Consider the following 24,054-nt stretch of genomic DNA (forward strand, 5'->3'; position numbering starts at 1 on the left):
TATAACCTCTCAAAACCCAAATGAAAGCCATGTAGCTGTTTCACTTGGAAAAGGACAATTACACCGTTAAACAATCACCATAAAGTTAGGCTAAACAAACACCTGAACGACCTCTGGGTTGTTGATCTTTCTCTGTTTAATCATGCGGTTTCCGAGACATTCACCAAAGAGGGCAGGCTAATATCTAAAACCCGGCTGCTTCATGCACACCTCAGGGTGGGTTTGAACTGACTGACCACAAGGCTGACTGACCGTCATTGCCATCTTATGAGTCCTGCACTCTCACTCTCAAGAAAATGAGTGGAAGAGAGTCAGAGTGTAACAACAAAAGTCATGTCCCCCCCAATGTCCAGTTGCCACACCATTCTCTCTTGCCTCTCTGCTGGCTGAAGAGAAGACAAACTCAGCAAAAAACATTGACAGTGACATGGGTAAAGGTCATGCTCATTATTGTGGTATTAGTAACTGATCAATAATTCATCCAACCAAAACAGATTTTAAGATGAATTCGAAATGCCCCAAAAAAAGTTTGAATCACAGAAATAAATCTTTAAAAAAAAGATTATTATTCGTTCCATACCTGCTTCTTTGGAGAGTTGCGTGAAGGCCTCCACTCCCTTCTCTCCATAGCTGCCCTCTGAGGCGATGGTGGAGACGTAGGTCCAGCCCAGGGCTCGGATAATGTCCACCATGGCCTGGGCCTGGAATGAGTCTGGAGGAACCACCCGCGAGAAGAAGTCATAGCGCCTGTCATCGCTCAACTCCGGGGCTGTTGACGCATAGCTGATCTGTGGGATCTTGGAGAGAACAAGTGGGGATGGGGGGGGGGGGCAAAGGTTTACTCATGTGTTGGTGCTATTCTGGTGCAGCATCACGGGTGGTTGCTATGGTGACTGCTCTGACAAATCTGATTTTTGATTGACTGTGCCCAAAATCGCCCCCGGTTTATTATAAGGGCCAACTCATATGAGTGCTTAAATTCGGAGAATAAAATGTACAAACATTTAACTTCAAATGTGGTGTGCTAAAACAAACATCCCACAATGCAATGAGTCATATATGATTAATGCATAAAATTCAGGGTCAGATATATGACACACTACACACTACATACATAACTTTGAGCAGCTGGTTAGCTTGGATTGTCAGAAGGAATTGTCTTTGTGCTAAGCTATGCTAACATCCTCCTGGCTCTAACTTTTAAATATACAGACGAGGGAGTGTTTCCAATCTCCCGGAGATGTCTGCGTTCGTGGGCGTCAATTAGCGAGGTGTCAGTTGATCATCTAAGAATACGCTCACATATTGTAGTGCAATATTCTACAGAGCCTATATCGGCTCTGTTACCTGGGCAACGTGATGTGCTGTCACTTTCTTCTCAACATATCAATGGGGACTTACAGCAGAAATGTCTTTGTGGCACCAATTTTTTTATGAATTGGCAGCTCAGCCTTGTAAGCGCTTTCTTAAACATCCCTCCTGGTGAGACCTCGGTCTGTCTCCGCTACCCGACAGCATATCTAAATATTAAACCTTTAGAATTCAGCTTCCTATTGCATCTCACAATCTTCCTCAGCTTTCAAGGAAAGACAGGGGTTTTAATGTCACAGACATTCCACTGTAGGGTAAAACTGTGAGTGAGAAAGTTCCTTCTGCTGAGGAAGACAGTGAGATTCGGTTGAAATGAAAGGCTCGAGTGTAGACCTCGAGTTTAAAGAGTTGTTTTCATCAAATCTAGCAAGTGCTTTTTGTTCCATGCAAATAGAGAGGGGACCTTGAGTAAAGATTACCTTCATCTTTTTGTCACGCCACTGTATCCGAGGTCAAGAATGAACACTCATGCTCAATTGTTTGATATGTTTGTGGGGAATGTGTGAATGGAGATCAAAACATGTAAAGTAATACGGAAAGGGAGCAGCGTTACAACACTTAATGATCCCAGTTGTGTGAGACTGAGATGCTGTCAACTGAGCAGCGTACATGTAGAATACTTAGTGGTGGATGCGACAGGCCATATCCATCCACGGTTTGTTTTGTTTGAGCTGACATTTTTAACTGTTTAAGATCACATCCTCGGTCATACTGTTCGCCGATTTAACAATAAATGCAGATAAAATAGAAAAATAAAAAAATATCATGGAAAACAAAACAAAATATTGTGCGTTAACATCAGCGGGTATTTCAACCAATAACGTCCATCCATCAATTAATCTGCATTTGCAGCTCTGAACAGAGCTATAAGAAGGTCATAAATTAATCTTTTCAACAATCTAATCAAATTCCTCCCGTAACGTAATGTCCAATTTCAGCTGGACTATAACAGTCTGGAGGTGTTTTCTAACTCCCAAACACCCCTTTTTATTGCTCAGACTCCCAGTCGAGCAAGCAGCTTTGCTCGGATGATGAGGACGTGATGTGTGAGTTGCTGTCTGTCCGCTTCACCTCTAGCGCCACCACAAGGTGGACATTTGTGGGTTTTGAGTGAGATATTTCAACAACTAGCCGTCAGCTGGGATCGTCATCTGTCACGAGCTGCATTCGCTGGAAATGTCCTCGGTTGAAATTTGCAGCTTCCACCCTCCAAGCGTTCCAGGTGCACGATGCCATAAGTAAACAAAAACCATGGCTGACCGTGACAAACTGATGTTCACATTGAGCTGTGCCCTGAAGCATACCCTACTTTATCGCCTATTTTGCTCTGAATGGGTCCATAATTTGTTAAATGAACATGCTGCCATATTGAAGAAGACTTGACACTAGCGATTGAGACCATAAAGTTTACAATGTTTACTGAGGCAGTAAATCAAGTGAGAAGTAGTGTCATTTTCTCAACCAGAGGAGTCGCTTTTGCTTTTTGGCAAATGGGAAGCTATCCATCTGACAGCATCCAAAAACCCAGTAGAAAGTCAATGAGTTATTAAAGGGATGTAGTATGAGGTTGCTCACCTGATAAAGACTTAAACATCCCCCCCATTAGACAGGTGGACACCCAGGCAGAGATGTGCATCACTTTCTCTCCAACCCATCGCGGTACCTCATCACACAGTCTAATCTAAGCGCCGTATGAATGCCATCCATTTCTGTTAGAGTGATCAAAAGCAGCCGGACGCTGGGGAAACACAGGAATGAGGACACGGCGGCAGGCTGATGGGATTGCTTCAAGCCACAGAGTGTGAGTTATAGCTTTGACCCACAACCCAAAAGGGGTCAACCGCACAAAGCAGACAAATTGAGGAGTCAAGCTCCAGACGGCTCAATACGTTTCCAGTCACCAAAAAAAGAAAAGAAAAAGAAAAAAAAAATTACTAACTACGAAACCAGCGAAAACAGAAATGGATTAAACAAATTCACAGGTGGGAATGCCGCTGCGATGCCACCTGTTAAATCACTTCAGGGCTGCCTAAATTGAGTGTAGCGGGTCAAAGAGGGAGCGATGGAAAGTAATGGAAAGGCAACAGCAGCAGTGATTTGCATTTAAAAAAGGCCCTTCTTTCTAAAAAGTGAAGCATCTATTTGAAACATTTGATAGCCGACATATTTTACCAGAGCGGCTGTAGCGATACTACGCAGCCGAAAGGTGTTATAGGTTTGTTGAATCACATCCCATCTTCGCCCAAGCTGGGGTGGAAAGCTGCTTGAAGATTCGTGTCTCTGGAGCTTTTTGCTGCAGGGAACCATTTAAGATGGCAATGTCTTTTTTACTTCGTCGCCGGCTCCATATTCCCCAGGAATCCAAAACATCTATCATTTCAGACGGTGCTTTTCTAATTACCACTTTGACCTCCAGGTTACACAAAAGTGCTAAACCTCGACTGACCAAATGCCGAGGTGTGAGGGTTAAACCTGCTGGGAGTCGAGATGCATCGAGATGCTGACTAACTGATGCTAATTACAACCCGACACCTTTTTGTTTTTCCCCCCACGAATCAAATCAATTTGTTTTTTTAAATAAGTTAATTGAATTAAAACCGTCAAAACTTGATTATGTATTTCTCAGTGGATTATTTATTGTAAGCAACAAAGTTTAGCGTTGCCACTTCATAGTTGCATGATTAATTCCCAGAATGGAAAACACTAAATACGCTCTCACTGCGACAAATTGCAGTACATTTCAATTTCTTCATAATGCGGAGATAATAACGTGAGGAGAATGGATATTTTAACAACATTGTTGAATATATATATATTAGGAATTGTTGCCATTTCACCATTGTAATCCACCTTATTTCATTAAGGCACCTTAAATCTATAACATGTGAAAACTAGTGGCAACACGATGAGCGTTCTGAATCGAAACCACGTTAACCGCGAACCAATCATGAGCAACTGAGTTCAGGCCAAGGGGGAATGATTAACGATGCCCCCTCTCAGTATCACAATTACCCAAAGTTGATGTCTGGCACCTGTCATCTGCTGTTTACATCAAAGATAGGATTGCTGAGGGTAATCGCCTTGCCTGCTCTTGAATGCATCTGGGCTGACAGGATCGATGGAAGGAAAACACAGAGGTCTGTTATGGGGGACACTGTTCTATTGATTTACCACCACAAAGTGCTGCGGCCGCCCTGAATAAAAGTCTGTTGCTGACGTCTAAAGAAGGTTCAGGGGAGAGAAAAAGGAAGGCAGGGGTGGGTGATGCTACGTAGGGGGAGGGTGGTTATCTGCTTACTGACATTAAATGAGAATTTCAACCTGCGTGTTTAAGAAGAGAGGTGACTGAGCGAGGTTGTGCAAAGGTTAGACACGTTCGCAGTAAGTGGGAATGCCAGGGGAAGTTAATTAGAGTGCCTTGGCCTTTCTGTTGCATTTTCACATAAAGCAGAGCCCACGAGCACCTCGGGCAGCTCCAAAAGGGAGGTGAGAGTCTGTCATGTTTGTGCTTTAATCGCCCCGCTCCGCTAATGCAAAAGGTGACGATTCCGACGAGTGGAGAGCAATACTTGCAGCTAGCTAGCCGGGGCTGCTCTGCTCCGTCGCTGCAGAACGGAAGAAACGGGGCAGCATATGGCACCGCACGACTCTCGGGTTGGGGTAATGGCAATCATCTATCGTCGCCATCTGAGAGGAGGGAGATCTGCAGCTATGCAGAGACAGGCTGTCTCCGCAGAAAGCAGAGGGCTATGACAGTCCACGGGTTCTTAAACAAAAACTTAGGCCAGAACAAAGGCCATCTTTTAAACACAGAGTTTTTTTTCTCCACCCCACCGTGAAAATATCCAAAACTAGGCACGGAACATTTGAGTTTTGTCCCGACTCCATTAATCTGAGGGCAACACTCAAAACGGACGGACTGTGACAAGGCTGAAATGTTTCCCACGGACGGCTCGAACCGTGGCGAGGGCAGCCAGGCGGTTCCTGCTGCTGGAATCCCAGCGCCTCTATTTGCTGCATGATTAGCTTCTAAGTATATCTTGACATCAGTCAGCACCACGAGGCTGTTTGCAGCGATCTCCACGGCGACGGCGGAAACGGCAGCGGGTTCTGACAGACCCGACTCTAACCCCATGCCGTCTGTGGCCGGACGCCAATGCACAGATTGTCCTCGTGTCAGTGTCACAATGACACACACACACACCCACACACACACACACACTGCAAGTGTGATCCTATGGAGCGGCCAAGGAGCCATTTTGAAAGCAAATGAAAAACTACACACCCCACCCATGATGGAATAAATATTTGCTCACCAAAAAAAAAAACAACTCCATCCCTAGTCAGATGATTTATTTGCAGCTCCACTGCCCGGCGTTGTAAAAGACAGACACGGTCGATATCCAATAAACAAAATAATACAGTACGATAAACGGGCCTATAAAGATATTGAGAAGTTATCAAGTTTTACATCTGTCCTGCTAAATCAAGGCCCAGCAGCTCTGTGACAAGTTTGGGATCAGAGCTCCCATTGGTTTGCATCCAGACAGCGGTGCCATTTGCTAGCAGGGGCAGAGGTAATCACTGTGTCCATACATGCAACCTCGGGCCGGGCTTTGGTAATCTCTCTTCACCAGAGCGCGGCACCGCCAAGAACAGCCGCGGAGGCAGGGAGGAAACCGACAGCTTTCCCTCCCTCTCCCCGTCACTCTCCCCTCCTCTCTTCCTGCCCATCTGTGTCTCTCACTCGGAGACTCTCTCTCCCTTTGTGAGGGGCTGCGTTTCATCACGGTGCCCTCGCACAACCTGCGACTTTCAGCCTCGCGCCGCCGTTCTCCGCCCCTCTGTGTGCTTGAGCGGCGTCGGAGATGGAAGGAGGGAGACGAGTGGGCCTCATCTCCCTGTGCATCCCTCCCTCCTTGTCATCCATCTGCATGCAGACACTCCCACACAGATGATCAGCAGAAACTTCCTGCCCAGAAGGCGCCCAGACTATCTGCCCTCAGTCATTTGCTCGCTTTTTGTTTTTATCCTAAACTTTTTGTCGGAACCATAATGCAGCCAGTGTTATGATGTTATGGTCATTATTGATGTTGCTTCTGCTTATTGTTCACTGCCAATGAAAAGTCTTATCTTGTATGTTTGCATTTCTTTCAACCTAAATCAACTGATTTCTTTTTTGTGCTATGGGAGCAACAGCCTGTAAATACAACGTTGAAGAATTATCACTATTAAGTTGCTCATTTACACATATATAAGGAATTTATGTCCAAAATTAACACTTTTAGCTCTACTTTTGGTCCCCACCAACTCCTCAGGGAAATATTTGGCTGCTAAATGCTCAGTGGCTAGTTGTTCATGCTGTACAAAAGGTTTTTAACCCCCGACCATTCTGAACATTTCTTTCACACACACCTAAGCCAAATTGACAGATAAAATATCTGGGTTGCTGCTTCTCTCCTGTGCTTTTTGTGTCGGTGTTTCACCGACGCCACACACATACATCGAATAGGCTCGAAGAGGCTAGCCTGGTTGACTCTACATATTGGAGAAAGGGTTACAAGAGAATATAAACCCAGGTAGCAGCAATTGACCCATCACTAAGTCCCGCTTGAACGCAGACTGGACAATCATAGCGACGCATCGGCCAGCATTACCAGATTTCCTTCATTTTCAGCTGGTTTAGTGGATTCGGAGCTAATGGTAAGACATTAGCAGAGAACACAGCATCCGGACTTATTTACTTCATCAAAAACATGTTTATTACTTACTTAGCGAGGGGTCAATGATTACAGATTACTAGATATCCCCAGGTTATAAGGCTTACATATTTGTTGTTGTTGCTGTTGTCTTCTTGGGGGTGTTTTGATGCAGAGGACGTGGAGGAAACAAGGGTCGATTCTTTTTCCTCCATATCGTATTTGGCAAAGAAAACGAGATGCAAATAGATTTCTTTTTAGTCTTTGGAGGGGAAACTATACTCTTATAATTTCTTCGCCAAGGCCAGCCTCACATCACACCCCACTGCATCTCTCCTCAATTTTCCAGGCAGCTATTCTACAAAGGCCGTACCCGAACAGTGTTTCACCTGCAGCTTTGTGCTAGTGGACTCGCAAACACCACGTCTTTAGTGTTACCTACGTGCCGAAGTAGACTCTGTGTTACATGACAGAAAGTTAGGCTTTCATAAGCCTTTATCTAACATGACCTTCCACCGTCTCCTTGTTTCCACCCACATCCCCCTTTTCCCAGTCGATTCCCTCACCCTCCGTCTCTTCCGCTCACCGTGCCGTCCCCTGGGCAGCTCCAGTGCTCTGTGCCGGGGCCCCAGCTCTTTGCGTGGCTGCCCTGCCAGGGTTTATTTTAAGACGACCAGCGTGTTTCTCCACGGGTACAGAGGCTAGGTATGACTCACAAATCAGATATTTGACCAGGAGAGCCACACAGTAGAGTAGAGCCGTGGCGTGGGAGGAAAAGTGTGGATAGCTCACAAAGGGAAGCCGACCCACCTCTTTTCTTCCCATCTGGTAAACAGACTGCTATTTCAACTCCATTTGGCGTTTTAAAGAAATAAACACCAAATAGCGCTCATCGGGAGAAGAGTGTACCGAGGAGTGTACCCTGAACGTCTACGAAGTTCAGGGTAAAAGGCGCAGTGCTTCAAGCTCGCGCGCGTCACAAACGGAGTCCATCATCGCGACTTAAAGATTCACACCTTTCAGGCTGACATGACAGTCAAACTTTTACGCCGTCACTCATGAGATGTAATTTTGTTCAGGTGCCGTGTCTGTCATTTTGTAAACGCTTCTTTCGACTCAGGGTTCAGACAAAGCAAGGCCCTGCAGAGAACAATGCAGTTCAGCAGAGCAGCCTTGATCGTTGCGGCGGTGCTGTGCTGTGTCTCTCTCCAGGTGCGACATAAACTCCACTCATGGTAGGAACAAAAACGCAGCCTGCAGGTTTATGACTAAGTGTTATAAAATGCATTCCTTGATATCCGCAGGGTCTCACATTACAGATGGCTGTATTGATTTTTCCCAACTGCAAAGTGCACTGGACAACCGCTTTGTTTTCTTTTACCGTTTTCTTTTACAGCCTGCGTGATAACTTCTTTATTTTTTCGCTCTCTCAGAAATATGAAATATCAATAAAGCAAGATTGAAATGTGCACGCTATGTTGCCTGCGGGTGGAGAAAAAGAAAAATATTCTTTCACGAGTAACATATGAAGACAGATGTGCTTTTGCAGAATTGTTGGTGTGTGTCTGCTTTGCCTCGTTGCCATGTCCGGCCCTAATATGGCTCTGACATATTAGTCACCAAACACAGCATAGGTGTGTGCGTTATTTCCCTCCCACCTACACCTGGAGCATGCATGCTCTGACACATCCACTGCCAGCCGTGCACCTGCAACACTCCGACCTGCATCCCAATGACTCCCTCTGTACAATCCCCCATCTCTCCCGACTCCACAGAGCATCATCACCAGACCCATTTCTCCCCTAACAGCGTAGACAATGCGGGTCTCGATCTCATCTTTTCCCTCTCCTCCTCAATAGGAATTCTTGAGTAGTGGCCATGAAATTACAAACCGCAGTGGAAAATATCACAGATATCCTCTTCCCCCCCGCCTGTGAGTCTGAACCCTCTCTCGATGCTATGCTCTTGAGATATATGCATTGGTTGAGAACAGAGCACGCCATAATAGGCGGTTGCTGGCACGCTTGGCATTGCCTGCAGTGCTGCCTTGAGCCTCTCTCCCTGGGTTGAGATTATAGTATCTTATCAGTAACACCTGCATTCACCACCACATGCCAAATTCACTATAAGCCGTTATGGATCTGAGTGTAGGGGGACGTTGCAAACGTTAACAAGAATGCACAGATGAATTTACTTTCCTGCAGAAGACCCACGCGCATATTTAAATAGCTTTAAAAAACTGAGGCGATGCCTGCTGTCTTTCTACTATGGCAACTGCAACGGTTATCACAGGAGGTGTTTGGAGTCTCCATAGTGTGATATAGAGCTGATACTGTTCTGTTGTGGGAAATAGGCAGAATTAACTGCTCCAACTGCTAATTCACAACAAGGTATTCACACTCGTCGAGTGGGGCTTTGCAATGGCATGGCAACAAAAGAACGTTCAAATCTATAAAAGAGGCAATAATAAGCCGGAAAGGCATTCAAAAGTAGTTAAAAATAAAATGGACAAACAAATGAAGGAACACATGAACAAACAAATACAGAAACTGATAGAAACACAATCAAAAGAGAGTAGCATAGAACTGCAAGCAGGCGAAATCTGTGTGCAGCAGAGGGTAATAAAAGCGATTTAAAAGACAACCTTGAGCGTGGTTTAAAAAAAAAAAGAGAGAAAAAGTCTTCCAGGTAGGGCATTTCACAGTCAACTATGGGACTTTATTGTTTAGCTGCAGAGGGAGACCTTCCTCCAAGGCTTTAAACAAATCTCGCCTCCTTCGCTGGGATTGGAGGACTCCAACCGGCCCTCACATTAAATATGACCTGAAGTTTTTTGATTGGTTGGACGCTGTTGGTGGAAGTATACACACTCAGCTCAGTTCAGGGCACTAAAGTCCCTTCTCTCCCACAGTCTCTGGGTCCTAATGGCTAAAGAGCAGTCAGTTCCTCTTCTGTCAAGAACAGGGGACAGTCAGAACAGCCTGAGGACCTGAATGTGACTCATGAGGAAATGAAAGATCTGCTGAGAGTCAAACCACAGCTATATGTTTTCAATGTGACCTGGACATCATTCCTGTCGCTGATGAGTTGAAGCCAACATCGAGAACGTATGGTCCCTGAATGGATCAATATTTGGACTGCGACGCTTTTAATGACTCGGATGCTCGAGGCGAGAACAAGAAAAGTGAAAGAAGCAAATATGTGGTCCCGATTAGTTTTGTGAATTATTGTTGTTCTTTAAAGCACTTGAGCTCCTGAACTCAATCTTCTTTTAAAATATTCCATTTATTAAACATGTATTTAATGCACCAAGCATTAGTTCCACTTGGGCAAATTCATTCAATTAGGATAAATACATTTTTGGTAATTTTATAAGCAAGTATACGCATCTGAACTTGAAGTGGACTGTCTCTACCAGGAAAGAGATTTACAGAAAGAACAATGAGAATGTCAATGGTAGTCTGGTAAAATTCAAACATGAGCCAGATCACAGAACACATAACTGATAAAAAAATCTATGTGACACAGCGTGGCTGATATCTGTAAACAGACTTCCTGTCGGGGCGTTTAGTCCAGTGGAGATGTTACGTTAAAAAATGTGCCCATGATGAATCTTTACAGCACCTCCTTTTGGATCCACTGAGATAAGAAGGACAATGGCAAGTGTGGGTTTTTTAAACATCCAATCTGATATGAAGTCAGTTATGTACGGACCTTTTAAAGAGACTTTTACTGACTCTAAGAGGAGATTGTTCTGGTTGGTGGAAAACCAGAGTCAAAGTCTTTATTGAACAATCAATGATCTCAAGTGATGCTGTTTTTTAAACACATTATGGCTGATCTCAGTAGATGGAAAACTATGGACGGATGGAACTTTGTACATTGTAATGTAACTGAACATTCAATGAATTCGGTTTGAGTTTTCTTTTCAACTGCATGTTACGCTGTTATTGTTATAGCTTCCTAACCAGTGTGTGAATGTGTTGTGCAGTTGTTTTTGCACATTTCAGTCTGTTAACTACTAATCATGTGCACTTTATATTACAGCTAAACATCTAGCTGAACAGGCTGCTGTGCTTAAGACATTTTTAAATGTTTACAATTATATATATATGATATCCATAGTCCACTATTAATTTCCGTATAGTATGAAAATATAGCAGAAGACTCTTGAAACTATTAAAAGGAACATTGTGTAGCATTAATGGGGATCTATTGGCAGAGATGGAATATAACCTAACACTAGCTCTAGATTCACTTAAAAAAATATTTTTGTTTTTACACTTAGTTCTCCTACACGCTTGGGACACGGAAGAAGTTTCAGTTAGTTGCAATCAACAAATTCACCACTAGATGCTGCCAAACCAAACACACCTTTAAAGTGAACATAGGGTCTGCACTACGACTCCTACTACTACTACTACTACTACTACCTAACACTTGACCATATACTGTTATGTGCTCATGGGCAGGGAGGTTTAAATAAAGGTAGGAAAGCCTGTTGTATAATAGAAAAGCCTTCATGTAAAGCTTATTAAAGTCTCTGCATGTCTGCCATCTTCCCCTAAGCTCACATTTGTATTGTGACCGGGCCACTCATGGACTCTCCACTCTGCTCTGTGCAGCAGGTGCAGTGCATCCCCGAGGGCACCTGACCAGGTAAATCTGTCAGCAACACACGGTCTCCGCTGCACAGCCAGAACAATGGACAATCGTCCAACTCAGTGACTACGAAAAGCTTTGTCCAGCAAACGTACTGAATAACCAGCCAACTGTTGAAGGACTGGACAGTCTTTTCAGATGGAGCTATTCTGTGTAAACAAACTCATTCCCAGTGAGATCATGATTCATCAGAGCAACTGTCCGGACTAATGGACCGATTAAGATTTATGTGGAATGTGTTTTTGTGACACGCACATTGCACATAGCTTCCACTCGCAGTGAAGCAAAGTGTCAGAAGGCTGCACACTGGCATGTATTTTAGAGCCAGAATCAGAGATGCGAAACAGACGCCAGATCAGACAATTACCCTCAGACAAGTTAACCAGCTGAAACGGGAATAAGCCCATCGAATACAATGGAACTGTCACCCACCGCTACTGAAGGCTTATCTTCATTTTCAACAAGAGCACTAACATGCGTTTCTCCCAAAGCAACTCATGTGGATCTCAAGTCAGCTCAAAACACAATCTGTCAAATGAACTGAAATTAAACAACTCTGATCTGAAACCCCGACGTGTTGCTTCAGTGATCATCCAGAGAGAGAGGGAGAAAGAAATATGAAATGCGCATGGGGTATTTCTTATGTCATAAATTATTAAGTTGAGCGTTTATATACACATTGTGTGCTTTCAAGAAAATCTAGTCGTCCAATGATGCAGCGTTATTGCAGCTAAACTTATGAGCACAGAAGCAAAAACACTATAATGTGAACTGCAAATAGTCTAAACAGACAAAACGTTAACATTATCCTCGTGGTGTGTAAAAATCCACTTCTGCTACGACCAACACAGTGGTGGAATTTAAGTGCTTAAATGTTTATTTATTTCTTCATTTCATGCGAATTAAAGCACGTTCAAAGGATAACCTCTGTGTGGAAGGTTTCTCCAAATGAAAAAGGTGTGATGTGTTTCCAACTGTACACGAGAACTGGGATGTTGCTTGAGCTGTGAGAGTGTAGGATTATTGCCATCTAAAATGCACACGCAGAATTTAGTTTTCATGTCTTTTCACTATCATAGCCTTACCATAACTGCTACCAGCCTAATGGTTACCCATACCCTAACCTCAACATAAACCTAACCTTAAGTCAAGTCTGCACACTAGAATGTAATGATTTATGTTATGTTATGCAACCCACGTCCCTATTCGTTTACCACACACTAAATCTAATGGTTATCCTTTAGGTTATTGTCCCCAGAGATGTGAGTAAAAAGCAATGCATGTACACACACACACACAAACCTGCATGTTTTTGTCATTAGCCCTGACGTAAGCTTGATTTATTGCTGTACATTAAGGGGTTTTGGCATGTCGCCGTCAAAGCTACGCTGTAGGCGATGCTGTATCTGACATGCACCTCCTCAAGAATTTAAAAACACGCCAGGGCCACAGCAAAGTGAGATTCGGCAGATGGTGGCCAATACACACAGAAAGCATTTTAAGAAGCAGTTTTCCACTTCCTTGGAGACCCCCCCACCACCACAACCATGTATTTTTGTCACCTTCATTGAAGCATAATCTGCATAGACAGCTGTTTAAATCACTTAAACATCCCGCTGTATATGTGTTTTACTCAAATCAATCTTGAATCGACTGATCAAGGCTCACAGACTGAGTTTCACTACCATGGGGGAATAAAATCAATGAATCGATACGTTACTGTTGATTTCTATGTTTACGGAAGACTGAGTTAACAAGATGTGAGAGGGTGTGTGAGTGAGACAATCAGATTATTAATCCAAGGAGCTGGAGATACCATATGGAGACCTGAACAAACTGTGATAGGCCAGTTTGGATGTCAAGTTTTCAACAACAAAAAACAATGCATTTCTCAACAATGCAAGAAAGACAAAGATGACTATATTATAAATGAATACATAAAAACAAAATAGGTGAGGATTGATCAATCAAAAAAGCAAATTGACAATAAAAAAAAATAAATAATCTAAGGTAAATCAAAATAACAACATTAATGTTAAGTAATTTCACAGCAGAGCTGTTGCAACGAATGTTATTATGCCCGGAAAAATAGTTCCCTACAAGAACTGAATTTAGAACTGGAAGTTGAGCTCGAAGGAGGATTTTAACCATGAAGTGAGTTTTAAATAACCTTGACAAACATTTTCAGGTACGTGAACAAACAAACAATCTGACAAGATCTAATATATTTGGTAAACATGGTAGAGGTTTATGTAAACTAGGTGGCTGATGTTGTCAATGAAAAATGACATTTAGTAACATTGGTATGAGCCTTAAATAAAATGCTCAGAGAGCTTCTGGTCCCCCTGTAGTGAAGGAAAATGTAGATAACCCTCCCCCCCTCCCCCAGGGACAGGGACAAGGCAAAAAAGGCATTCAACCTGGATTGAAATCTCCTGTATGAGTATTTGCGTAGCCCGCCGTCGCTCTATATCACAAAGGGAATGAAAGTATATAAACAAGTTACTGTGGGGAATATAAATAAAGCAAGACGTGGCCTAATAACATACAATAAATCTGCCTAGTGGTGCAGTAAACAGGTGAAATCAAAACCTATGCTGGAGGCGTACATGGCGGAGCTCCTGTTAATATGAATTCCTTGGAGACTTGTTCTAACCTTAATCTCTACATTCTTAACCCAACACTCACCGCCATCTCAACCAGGAACCAAAACAACGCCCTGAGGTCAAGTCACCATAATGGAAATATTTCATCATTTTTTTTTCCTGCTTTGAAAAAATGGACCAAAACTGACAGATGAATATCTTATACACTTATTTTTTCTAAGTTGCATCCACTGGCAGGAATGCAGGGAGAATGAGGTTTGACCAGCTGATGCAACATACAGATTGCTTCACTTCCCTCAATATATGTACTGGCAAATATCCCATTGTATTGCCCTTCGACCTCCAGGTAGAGAGCCCCTGACAGCTCTATGCATAATCCATTGATAAATGACACGGTATTGATCCTCCGGCCACATGTGAGTCCTCCAACACTGATAAGGCAGTTAAAAAACACCATATTCTGTCAGTGATTGCTCCCGTCCTCTAATTGATCGTTCTTTAAGCTACCCTATTTGAAAAGAAAGAGCTTCGCCTCATTTTCAAAACATCAGCGCCGATTGAGGTCTTTCCCCCAAATCAATGGAACCACCACATGCGAGCGTCTCAGCAGAGCACTTTTGAAATCCCACAGGATTTGCATCTGAAAACAGTTACCCTGTCAACGAATTTTCCCATGTATGCTCCAGCTGCTGCGGCACAGTGTACTTTTGGGGGGGTTTTTTAAGCTCAAAACGAGCTAAGACACATAAATTTGTTCAAACAGAGCTCACAGACCGCTGCACGGCTAGTCAGGACGAAAAAAAGAATAATACAACTAGCCGAACATCATCTCGAGGGAAATACACACAAAATGAAATTGGAGCTAATGAAACGCCAAAGTTCCACTCCTTCATTTTCACATGTAAAATCAACAGGTATTTTAGCATAACTACCTGAGGCCCATGCTGCACTCTAATAATTTAGTCTCCCTATAAAAAGGTTGGCTCTGCTCTGGCTGATATAATGGTTATATATTGCTATGTGTTGTTAGCAACCATTCTGATGCACCCCTCAGGCCCTGCTGTAATAACACAACTGAAGGACAAGAAATGAATCCCGATGACAGTTTATTATGTATACTGTGAGAGAGCACGCTGGACCCTGACGTCCCTGAGATCAAACAGTAAACACACACACACACACACACATTGAATTTACCCCATTTTGAATGGATCGCGTCGCCTACCTCCAGCTGTATCGAGCCATGAACAAAGGTTCGGTCTACTGTACCCTACATTTGCTTTATTTTCAACATTCATTTGCTGCTACAACTGCTTTCACTTCTACTTGTACTGTAATAACGTATAGACATTTTGAATTCCCCCTTCATTTATTGCTACACAGTTCGACCTTCAGAGGGTCAAATTGCACTTTTTTACTTTGCTGCATATATTTGATAGTTACGAGTTAGATACTTAAAGGTTGAGTAGGTGATTCTATTCAGAAACACTTTCTGTTATATTACTTGAAATCCTTGTAACTTACCGATAGCAATTAATACATTACACGGTCCGACGTAACTATTTTTTTGTAAATGACATCTGTGGCCGTGGCAGGAGTGTAAAACCCCCGTCCAATTAAAAAAGTTGGGCCAGAGAAAAAAATGAGACGGCCTGCCTGTCTGTCAATGCTGACTTCCTGATTCTGGTGGAGCGGCTTTGAACAGAGGTCTGAACGAAGGGGGCGGGACTTTTTCCGGTTTGCGATGTGTTCAAAGGCTCTGTGGTTATTCTCAATGACCTCCTCTGCCTTTAACTGGGGAATATTTTACACACAAGACACATAATCAGCTTGTTTTTTGTCTTAAATGATAACAGTTCAAATTAGCTTGACCGGTTAAAACAGTAAAATGCTACTTTAAATACACATTAAATGGCCCGTTTTTATGCATTGTGAGTACTTTATGCGTGAATATTTTTTGCAGCTTTTGCAATATTTTGCTTACGATTCTGTAGTTTAACGGACATAAGATTTTAAATGCAGAACATTATTTTTATTTTGCATTGTGGGAATTGCTGCTTTGGGTAAAGGATGTGAATGCTTCTTCCCCCACTAAAATCTGTATTAAACGATCCCTTCTTCAATATAATCAACAACTAAGAAGAGCCGATGTTGGAACCTTAAATGTAAAAATGATTGTGTCTGCTTGACTCGACAGCAGTAGATGTAGCTGAGAAAAATACAAACACTGTAGAAGAGGGACCATTGTGTTTTCTCTTCCCTCTCTCGCAGCTCCTGGTGGCGTGCAGTGATTCCCTGCCTACTTGTCACTGCTCTTCAGTGGCATGCCTGTCTACATTAGAGCTCTCACATGGGCATGTAGTCTAAGCGGAGCCTCGTGCCACCAGCCTCTCGGGACCGCCATGTGAACAGGGCACCTCCGCCCCCATCTAAATTCGCTGCACATTTAAAAGTTTGGCCGCATTAGTCTTTTTGCATACATGTGGCCCTCGGCTGTGTGAAGTGCATCATCCACACACGAGCTTGAATATGAAGCTGTTGTTTAGAAGCCATGCTAGTGATGTGGTTTTGCAGAGCCAGTGAAATGAAAAAATACACATTGTCAGTTGAAATCCTGCATCCCTATTATCATTTATTATAAATGTATGTCCATTTTCTCTGAATAATGTCAAATACATGTCTAAAATATCTGAATCAGTTGTTTATATTCCTTTCTTTTCTCTTCTGGAAAACAGATTCATATGTTTCATGACTCATCCTGCTCTCAGGAGTTTACAAAAAAAATCATCTAATCAATAAAGACATTGGGCGACTAGCCGACCGGTCATATAAAACAACACTTCACCATTTGAAGAGTTAAGTATCCAACAGAGCAATACGGACAGACGTTTTTATTTGTCCTAAATAATGCGGTGGAGGTCTAATTTGTTCAGTTGTAACAGTTCACTGCACAAAGTTAAAATTAAATACGTCACATTAGAGAAGCCAGGGGAGCTCTAACTTTAATTTTGCCAGGAATTCACAGCAAAGTCTGTCTTTTGGTCGACCGCTTTGGGCTGAAATATCTTCCCCAGAGGATGAATCGACTGATCCTGATTTTTCATCTAGGGTTGACATTTGCGGATTTGAGAGAGAAATTTCTCAACAGCTATTGACTGGATGAGCATGAAAGTGCCACTGCGTTAGCATGTTAGCATGCTGGCTCAAGGTATCCCTGTGTCTAAGCAAAGCCTCACAAAGCCACTACTATGATTCTTCGTCCTGTTGTTCTTTTTTCTCCCCTTTTTCATAAAAATGCAACGATATTTATATGCTGCGAGGGGATTCTCCCTGACAAGTAGATCCAGAGGATTAGCCTGCAATATAATTTTTAATGCGCAATGTGCTTTGAGAGCTGGGTGGGGAAAGTGTTGAGGAAGCGATAAAACAGAGAACAGACCAAAGACCTCAACAACAGCGTTCCTCTTTTTGAAGACACAATCACAGGCAGCATTAAAGGTGGCCTTTTAGCAAACTCACTTAACTCATTTTGCAGGATTTGAGGAACAGCGAGGGGAGGAATTTTGCCTAGTAAAAACAAATCATATTTAAAGGCAATATCCTTATCAATGCAAACGTTTGGTGCTCGTATGAAGTATTCTACCATGAAAACAGCCTGGTGTGTTATTTAGTCATACAGCGCAGACGTGTGCGACTGCAGAGTGACTGTAATTCAGGCTCAGAACTACTAAAACTACAGTTCGCCTTGTTATAATGCCTTTCAAGCCCACACCGGATCTTTTTCAGCCGAAGCAACAGGGACATTTGTCCTTTTTGGATAGATGAGTGAGAAGCCGGACCAGCAGCCAGCAGAGACCTCCTCAAGCTTCTCCACTCATCCCCGTAAAAGGATCGGACGTAATGGGGTTTCCTCTTCTCTGCCTCCTTCTGCTCGACAGATAAAGTGCAGAAAACTTCCAACAAAGTCTAAGAGTGCTATTCTTGTCGCATTATACAGTCATACCGATGATAAGTTTTGAAGGAACACTGGGTGTGACCTCAATGTGAGCGGAGCTAAGCTTTAAAGCAGGTGCCCTCTCTCGCCCCTCTCGCCTCCCAGCCATTTGGGAGAAAACGGGGGTAATAGTCAGGCTGGAGAGTCAAACTGCTGCAATAGTCAAGTCAGAGCCTCGTATAAATGAGGGATGGCATCCCATTAAAGATAATGAAATAATTAAAGTGCAATCCCAACACAAACTGGAATGCGTCTCAAAACAAATGGAACAAGAACGCACCAGCTGTGTTTCCATTGAAAAACATTTATTCATATAGCGTACAATTATGTCGCTGAATAATAAAGTGTGCACCCCCCTCCCCTCCCCCCGCGGGAATAGCCAAGACCTTAATATCGGGAGTGCATGGTTTCTCATATTCTCCCGTGGTCGGCTGCTGACCTGATGACCTCGTGTCAGGCGCATTGACAACTTGTTTGATACAAGGATATTTTATTCATTCTATTAATATTGCATCAGCTGCTCACACTGCGTTGTGTTTGTGTGTGTAGATATATACCCGCATCACTGAACAGCGGCGCTACAGGATTGCCTCACGACGCTGCTCGTCCCGAAAAGGCCAAAAGGATGGGAATTTGAAAAATCTGTGCGTCTCATGCAACCACTCCTTGTGGTCAACAGTTTAATTATTGTCTTTGCAGGTCTGAATTTTCCTGCAGTGCAGGTCTTGCTCTGAAAACAAACACTGTTTTGCAAAAATCTCAATACAAAAATGTCTGTTTTGTTTTGTGTGTCTGTGTCTGCATTTCATCCCAATGCCAACATCAAATCTATGCACGTTGTGGCTTAATGGTAGCGCTCAGACTCAGAGCACTGCTGCCATTCAGTCCAACCACATCACCTCACTTTGTGCATTCATCTGCATCACAGTTTCACCGCCGCGTTTCGCACCGGAATTCACCCCCGATCATTCCGGTGACGCGGAGGAGGGGCGGGGGACACGTTCGCTTCTTGTCACAGATTGATCCCGCCTTGTTCACGTCGCGCAGAGTTCAATCTGATTGAACTCTGACCTGCGTGACAGTGGATCTCAACGGCCTGCAGCCAATTTGAAAGGGCAGGAGGGATTGACCTCTCCTTCAGCACATATTGATTGTTTGCATCCTTGTTTCTACAACGCCATGCCTAAAGAACACAAGCAGCAAGAAGAAGGTCCATTAGTAGAAGTACAACGGTAGTGTGGCGGGGAGAGTATTAAAAAAAAAATCTATTAAAAAGTGTATTTCTTTCAAATTGCAGAATGCTGCTCTTACCCCGTTGCCATGCTAACAACTGCAGCTTATGATTGGTAACTCTGCCCGCATTATTTCCTGTCCCACCTGCTTTTTAGCTGCAACGTGAGAATAAATTTCATCTTGCCAATTCTGCTGTGATCGGGCCATAAGTCAGCATCCAATTAAAGGGCTGGATTGAAAAGCGGCAGGGCTCTGAATCCCAAGGACCGTAAATGAAATCACCGGACTATAGATAATGTATTAAGTATATCCACGGGAATAATAAAAGTACAACACATTCATTCAAAGTCCCTTAGTGCTCTACTTTAATTTATACATTTATCTTTTAAGTTTCCTTGCCTTCCTTCCTTTTTTCAACACACATACTCAACATGACATACTTATTTCACCAATATTGTAGGCACAATATTAACCCTTTAGACTCCCCTAAAACAACATTACATTGATGGTCACAATGGCCTCATTCACATGGAAGTCATTAACTGGGGACCTCTAGTAATGTATAACAATTAGCCCTTTCCTAAGCCCCGCCCCCTGCTGCTTCTCCATCAAGCTGTCAGAGCTACCATGGAACCCTACTGTCACTAACTGCACTCCCTGCATATTATATTATTATCATTTCATGACTCTTTACGTCATCTTCTCATTATTGCTTACGATATCAAACTGATTCAGCAGCGAAAACATTTTAAGATGATAAAGATGGAGTTTAAAAGTGAACCGTTTAAGCCGGGTTGGTCTTAAGTCAGTGTTAAAATCATTAAAAAGCAAAAGCAACACATCTATAGGTTCAGTACACCTTCATTAGCTAGTGTTAGCACTAGTTAATGATGTGCTCACGTATTCTGCTAATGTGCAAACCTGTTCCAGAGGTCTTTAAGTAGAAACGTACATCAACTTCCAACCTCTCTGGCTGGCGAGCATCACTTTTACACAACGTTTAACTACGACCAGTTCTAAGTCGATGGCATGAGAGATACGATACGATACGATAGACTTTATTGATCCCACATCGGGGAAATTCACTTGTCACGGTAGCAAGAGATGTACAAGCAATAAAAAACGACACAATAAAAACAATAAAATACTGGTGTAAAAAAATAGACAGACAAAAGACAAGAGGATTTAGATTAATAAAGATATAGAGAAGCAATGGGCTATGTACATTATATACAGAAGGTTATTTACTATGAAAAGTGTGGAGAAATACTGCACGATACTTGTCAGGGATGGCTGATGCTACGCTATGATTGGCCAATCTGCACTCTGGGGGACCGGACTTAAAGGGTCTATGGAGGTCATCTGTGATCTTAATTCTGTACAAATCTACTAGGTCCACTATGTCCCGTTTGTCTTGTCATTTTTTTTTTTTTGCCTCTTTTCCAATCGAGAACCATGTAGGCTGCGTTGGCAATAAAGAAATGTAAGTTCCGACAGCATTTTGGGTGCAAATTCAGGAGGCTCATCACTACACAGTATGTCTTTGTGAGTATTGTATAATATGATAATGTTTTGTCTCCTTTTCATGTAGGGGATACATGATGTCTGTGTCTTTGTATCATTTTGATCCACTAAACCAATTGTTCTACAAAACCAGCACAAATATGTCATTTGAGTTATGTGATATTGTGTGACAATAAAAGTCTTTATGTTGAAGTAAAAGGAGAGTTTGGTATTTACTCTGTTGTTTTAGTGTTTTCCATGAAAACAGTGAGACAAACTAAAAAACACCCACACAGTGCGATCTTGTTACCAATTATTCTTTTATTCCACACGGATGTGGCGATGTTTCAGACACAAATGGCCTCCCTCTGGGCCTCAGGTGCTGTACTTTTAATGTCACGTTTATGGGATTTTCACAGGAGGTTCGGTGCAATCATTGAGTCCACATCTGGCAGGACACATGTTCATCTAGAAATACAGGCAGCTCAAAACCTCGCTCTTACTTGATGTCGTGTCCGTGTAGAATAAAAAGGAAATTGGGAGCGAGATAGAACTGCGCAGGTATTTTTTTTTGGCCCAGCTTATTGCTACCCACTTAGTGCTGCGTGTGCCTGCTGCATGAAAACGATCGATTTAATTGTACAGTTTGTCTACCGTTTGAGGATTGGGGCGAAATCAAGCTTACATCAAAACCCCTTAGAAAGCCAGACAGACTCATTTTGTAATATTCAGTAATTCTCTAGTTGTATTATGAATATTTCACGACTCCGGAGAGGAATGGATGTTGGAGGTTTGACAGTTTATTAACATCGTCCATATTCAGCCAAGTTTTCAATTTTCTCTCACTAGGTAAATCCCTCTGAGCCTGTCTCACCTTATCTTTTTCCATTCCTATATAAATATATTGTCATAACTTTTAGCCTGCCCGACTGCTCTCTTAGCTACATACGGTCGTTGAGAAAATAAATCAAGAAAGAACTAAATTTAATAATACATATAATATAGCTCTCGCACAAGTTTAGTTATGTATTAACCAAGAGGCTGAACCTTGGTTTGGATAGAAGCGTCAAAGTTGGATGAGAAAGTGAATTTACTTTCTGTGTTATCTGCGTTTCCACATGCTTGTTATAATGTACAGAGTCGGGTCTTTGTGTCACACCGAATAAAAGCCAATTAGCGAGCGATGGGGAGAAAATACAAGAGCCACAACCACTGGTGTTGATCATTAAATATCCATGAGACAGTTGTGTTTTCATTCCTTCAGCAATGGCAGTGATGGTAATGGAACTTTGTGTGCATATATATAATGTTTGTGTGTGTCTAATCACATGGTGCCCATCTCCTGGGCTCAAATCAGTGCTAGCGTTGTGACTAACTGCATGCCTCAACGTACAAATGCCCACGACATTCAGGAAAACAGACATAATTAACCTCTGCCCGTTCCGTGTCACTTGGAGGGCTTATTGTTACGTAACACACGCGTGGCCTTTACATTCCTTTGGCGTCTGCCTTTACCACTGTCAGCTGAATAGATCACACTGCAAGGCTTCAATCTCCTTCAAATCAATCACGCCGATGATTCTGTGAAAAAAAAAAGGAGAGATAAAAAGCCGACTGAAGCCTGTCAGGGCTATGAGAGCGGGCGATGTCAATGCCTCACTTAGACAGCTAGTCTGAAGGGGCCGCTTCCCTAGACAGGAGGACAAGACAGAGTTCACCTGCATTCAATACAAAGTTTTGCATCGCTTTTTGAGGAGATGTGACAGAGAATCGTGAGCTGCACTCCCTGATGTAAATGTCATCTGGGGGGAAAAAATCCATTTCGTGATTCATTTAAGAGGCCAGGCCTTTCCAACGGACAGAGTTGAACGGTCATTTCGACTACAGTGTTGTCCTCCCCGAGAATGACTGGCTGCTCACGAGCTCGACAGCACGGACTGGATGATTTCTCAAAGAAAAGGAGGCGCACACAAAGTCATAGCTCCTGGTAACAATTCAAAAGTTTGGCTGATTGATTTTTCTTCTCCCTCCTGTGGCATTGTTGCCGCTCATTTCCAACACAGCATGAAAGGGAGCGAAATAAAAACATCTTAGCGGCAAATCGGCCTCACCATGGCAACAGTATTGATCAACCCTCCCAGGTCCTCAGAAAAATCTATCCCCGATGTCAATTTCCCAGCATTAACAGTTCAGCAGCTACTCATGTCCTGAATAGACAGCCATGATATTTAGTGTATGGCAATAAAATCTACAATCACTATTTAGCTGCCCTGATGATTCATTTATCGCAGGGGTGAGACCTGATGATATCCACTGAGAACAAAGGGGCTCAAAGGAGTGCTCGGGGAGAGGTCATTGACCTAATGCTCAAAGTGTTAAGATTTGACTTCAAAGGCAATTAGATTGCTTGGATATGGACCGAGTCCCACAATCCAATATCATTGAAATTGACAAGAAATTAAACACGTGCTCTTATATCTCAGGAAACAATCTGTGTCTCTTCATTAATCATAACTGAACAGGTGGTGCATCACGCTTCCCATGCCTTTGCAGGGACTCGTTTGATACCTGATGGATTGCAGTTGCAAACAATCTCAGAAACGTGTAATGGCTGCCACGCACTAATCAAAAAGCTGTAAAGCTAATGAGGGTGGATGGGCTGGGAGATCTCATTTCTGGTAAGTATTGATTATACAGTATCATGTGGCCTCACATTTAATTCATCATCGTTTATTATCAGTGCTATCATCGCCACCACTGGTACCATAGAAATAAATAAAAGGGTGCTGCAGGGCAAACAGGTCCGGGCTGGATTTATCGTGTGCAGATGTGACTGTGGTGGTTAACGCCGCCTTCCTGGCAACGCTTCAGGGAAACGAGAAGAAATACAGGGTGTCGGACAGAGCTTCGTGTTGGAGCTACAGTGCAACATTGCACATTGGACTCCACCGCTTTACACTTGCTGGTAAACCTGGTATGAGAAGGA

At 42.9% G+C, this 24,054-nt stretch overlaps 1 protein-coding gene across 2 annotated transcripts in view; it reads right to left on the minus strand.

Moving 5' to 3' along the window:
- LOC311017364 (metabotropic glutamate receptor 7-like) overlaps positions 1-24,054 on the minus strand; it is a 60,948-nt gene that overhangs the window by 33,960 nt on the left and 2,934 nt on the right. For both annotated transcript variants that reach the window (XM_084015638.1, XM_084015637.1), the window contains exon 2: positions 581-797. In XM_084015638.1, coding sequence (XP_083871764.1) covers positions 581-797 — 217 coding nt within the window. The remainder of the gene's footprint in view (positions 1-580; positions 798-24,054) is intronic.

Source organism: Eutrigla gurnardus (assembly GCF_963514095.1).
Source record: "Eutrigla gurnardus genome assembly, chromosome: 8".
In the NCBI taxonomy this organism is placed as follows: domain Eukaryota; kingdom Metazoa; phylum Chordata; class Actinopteri; order Perciformes; family Triglidae; genus Eutrigla; species Eutrigla gurnardus.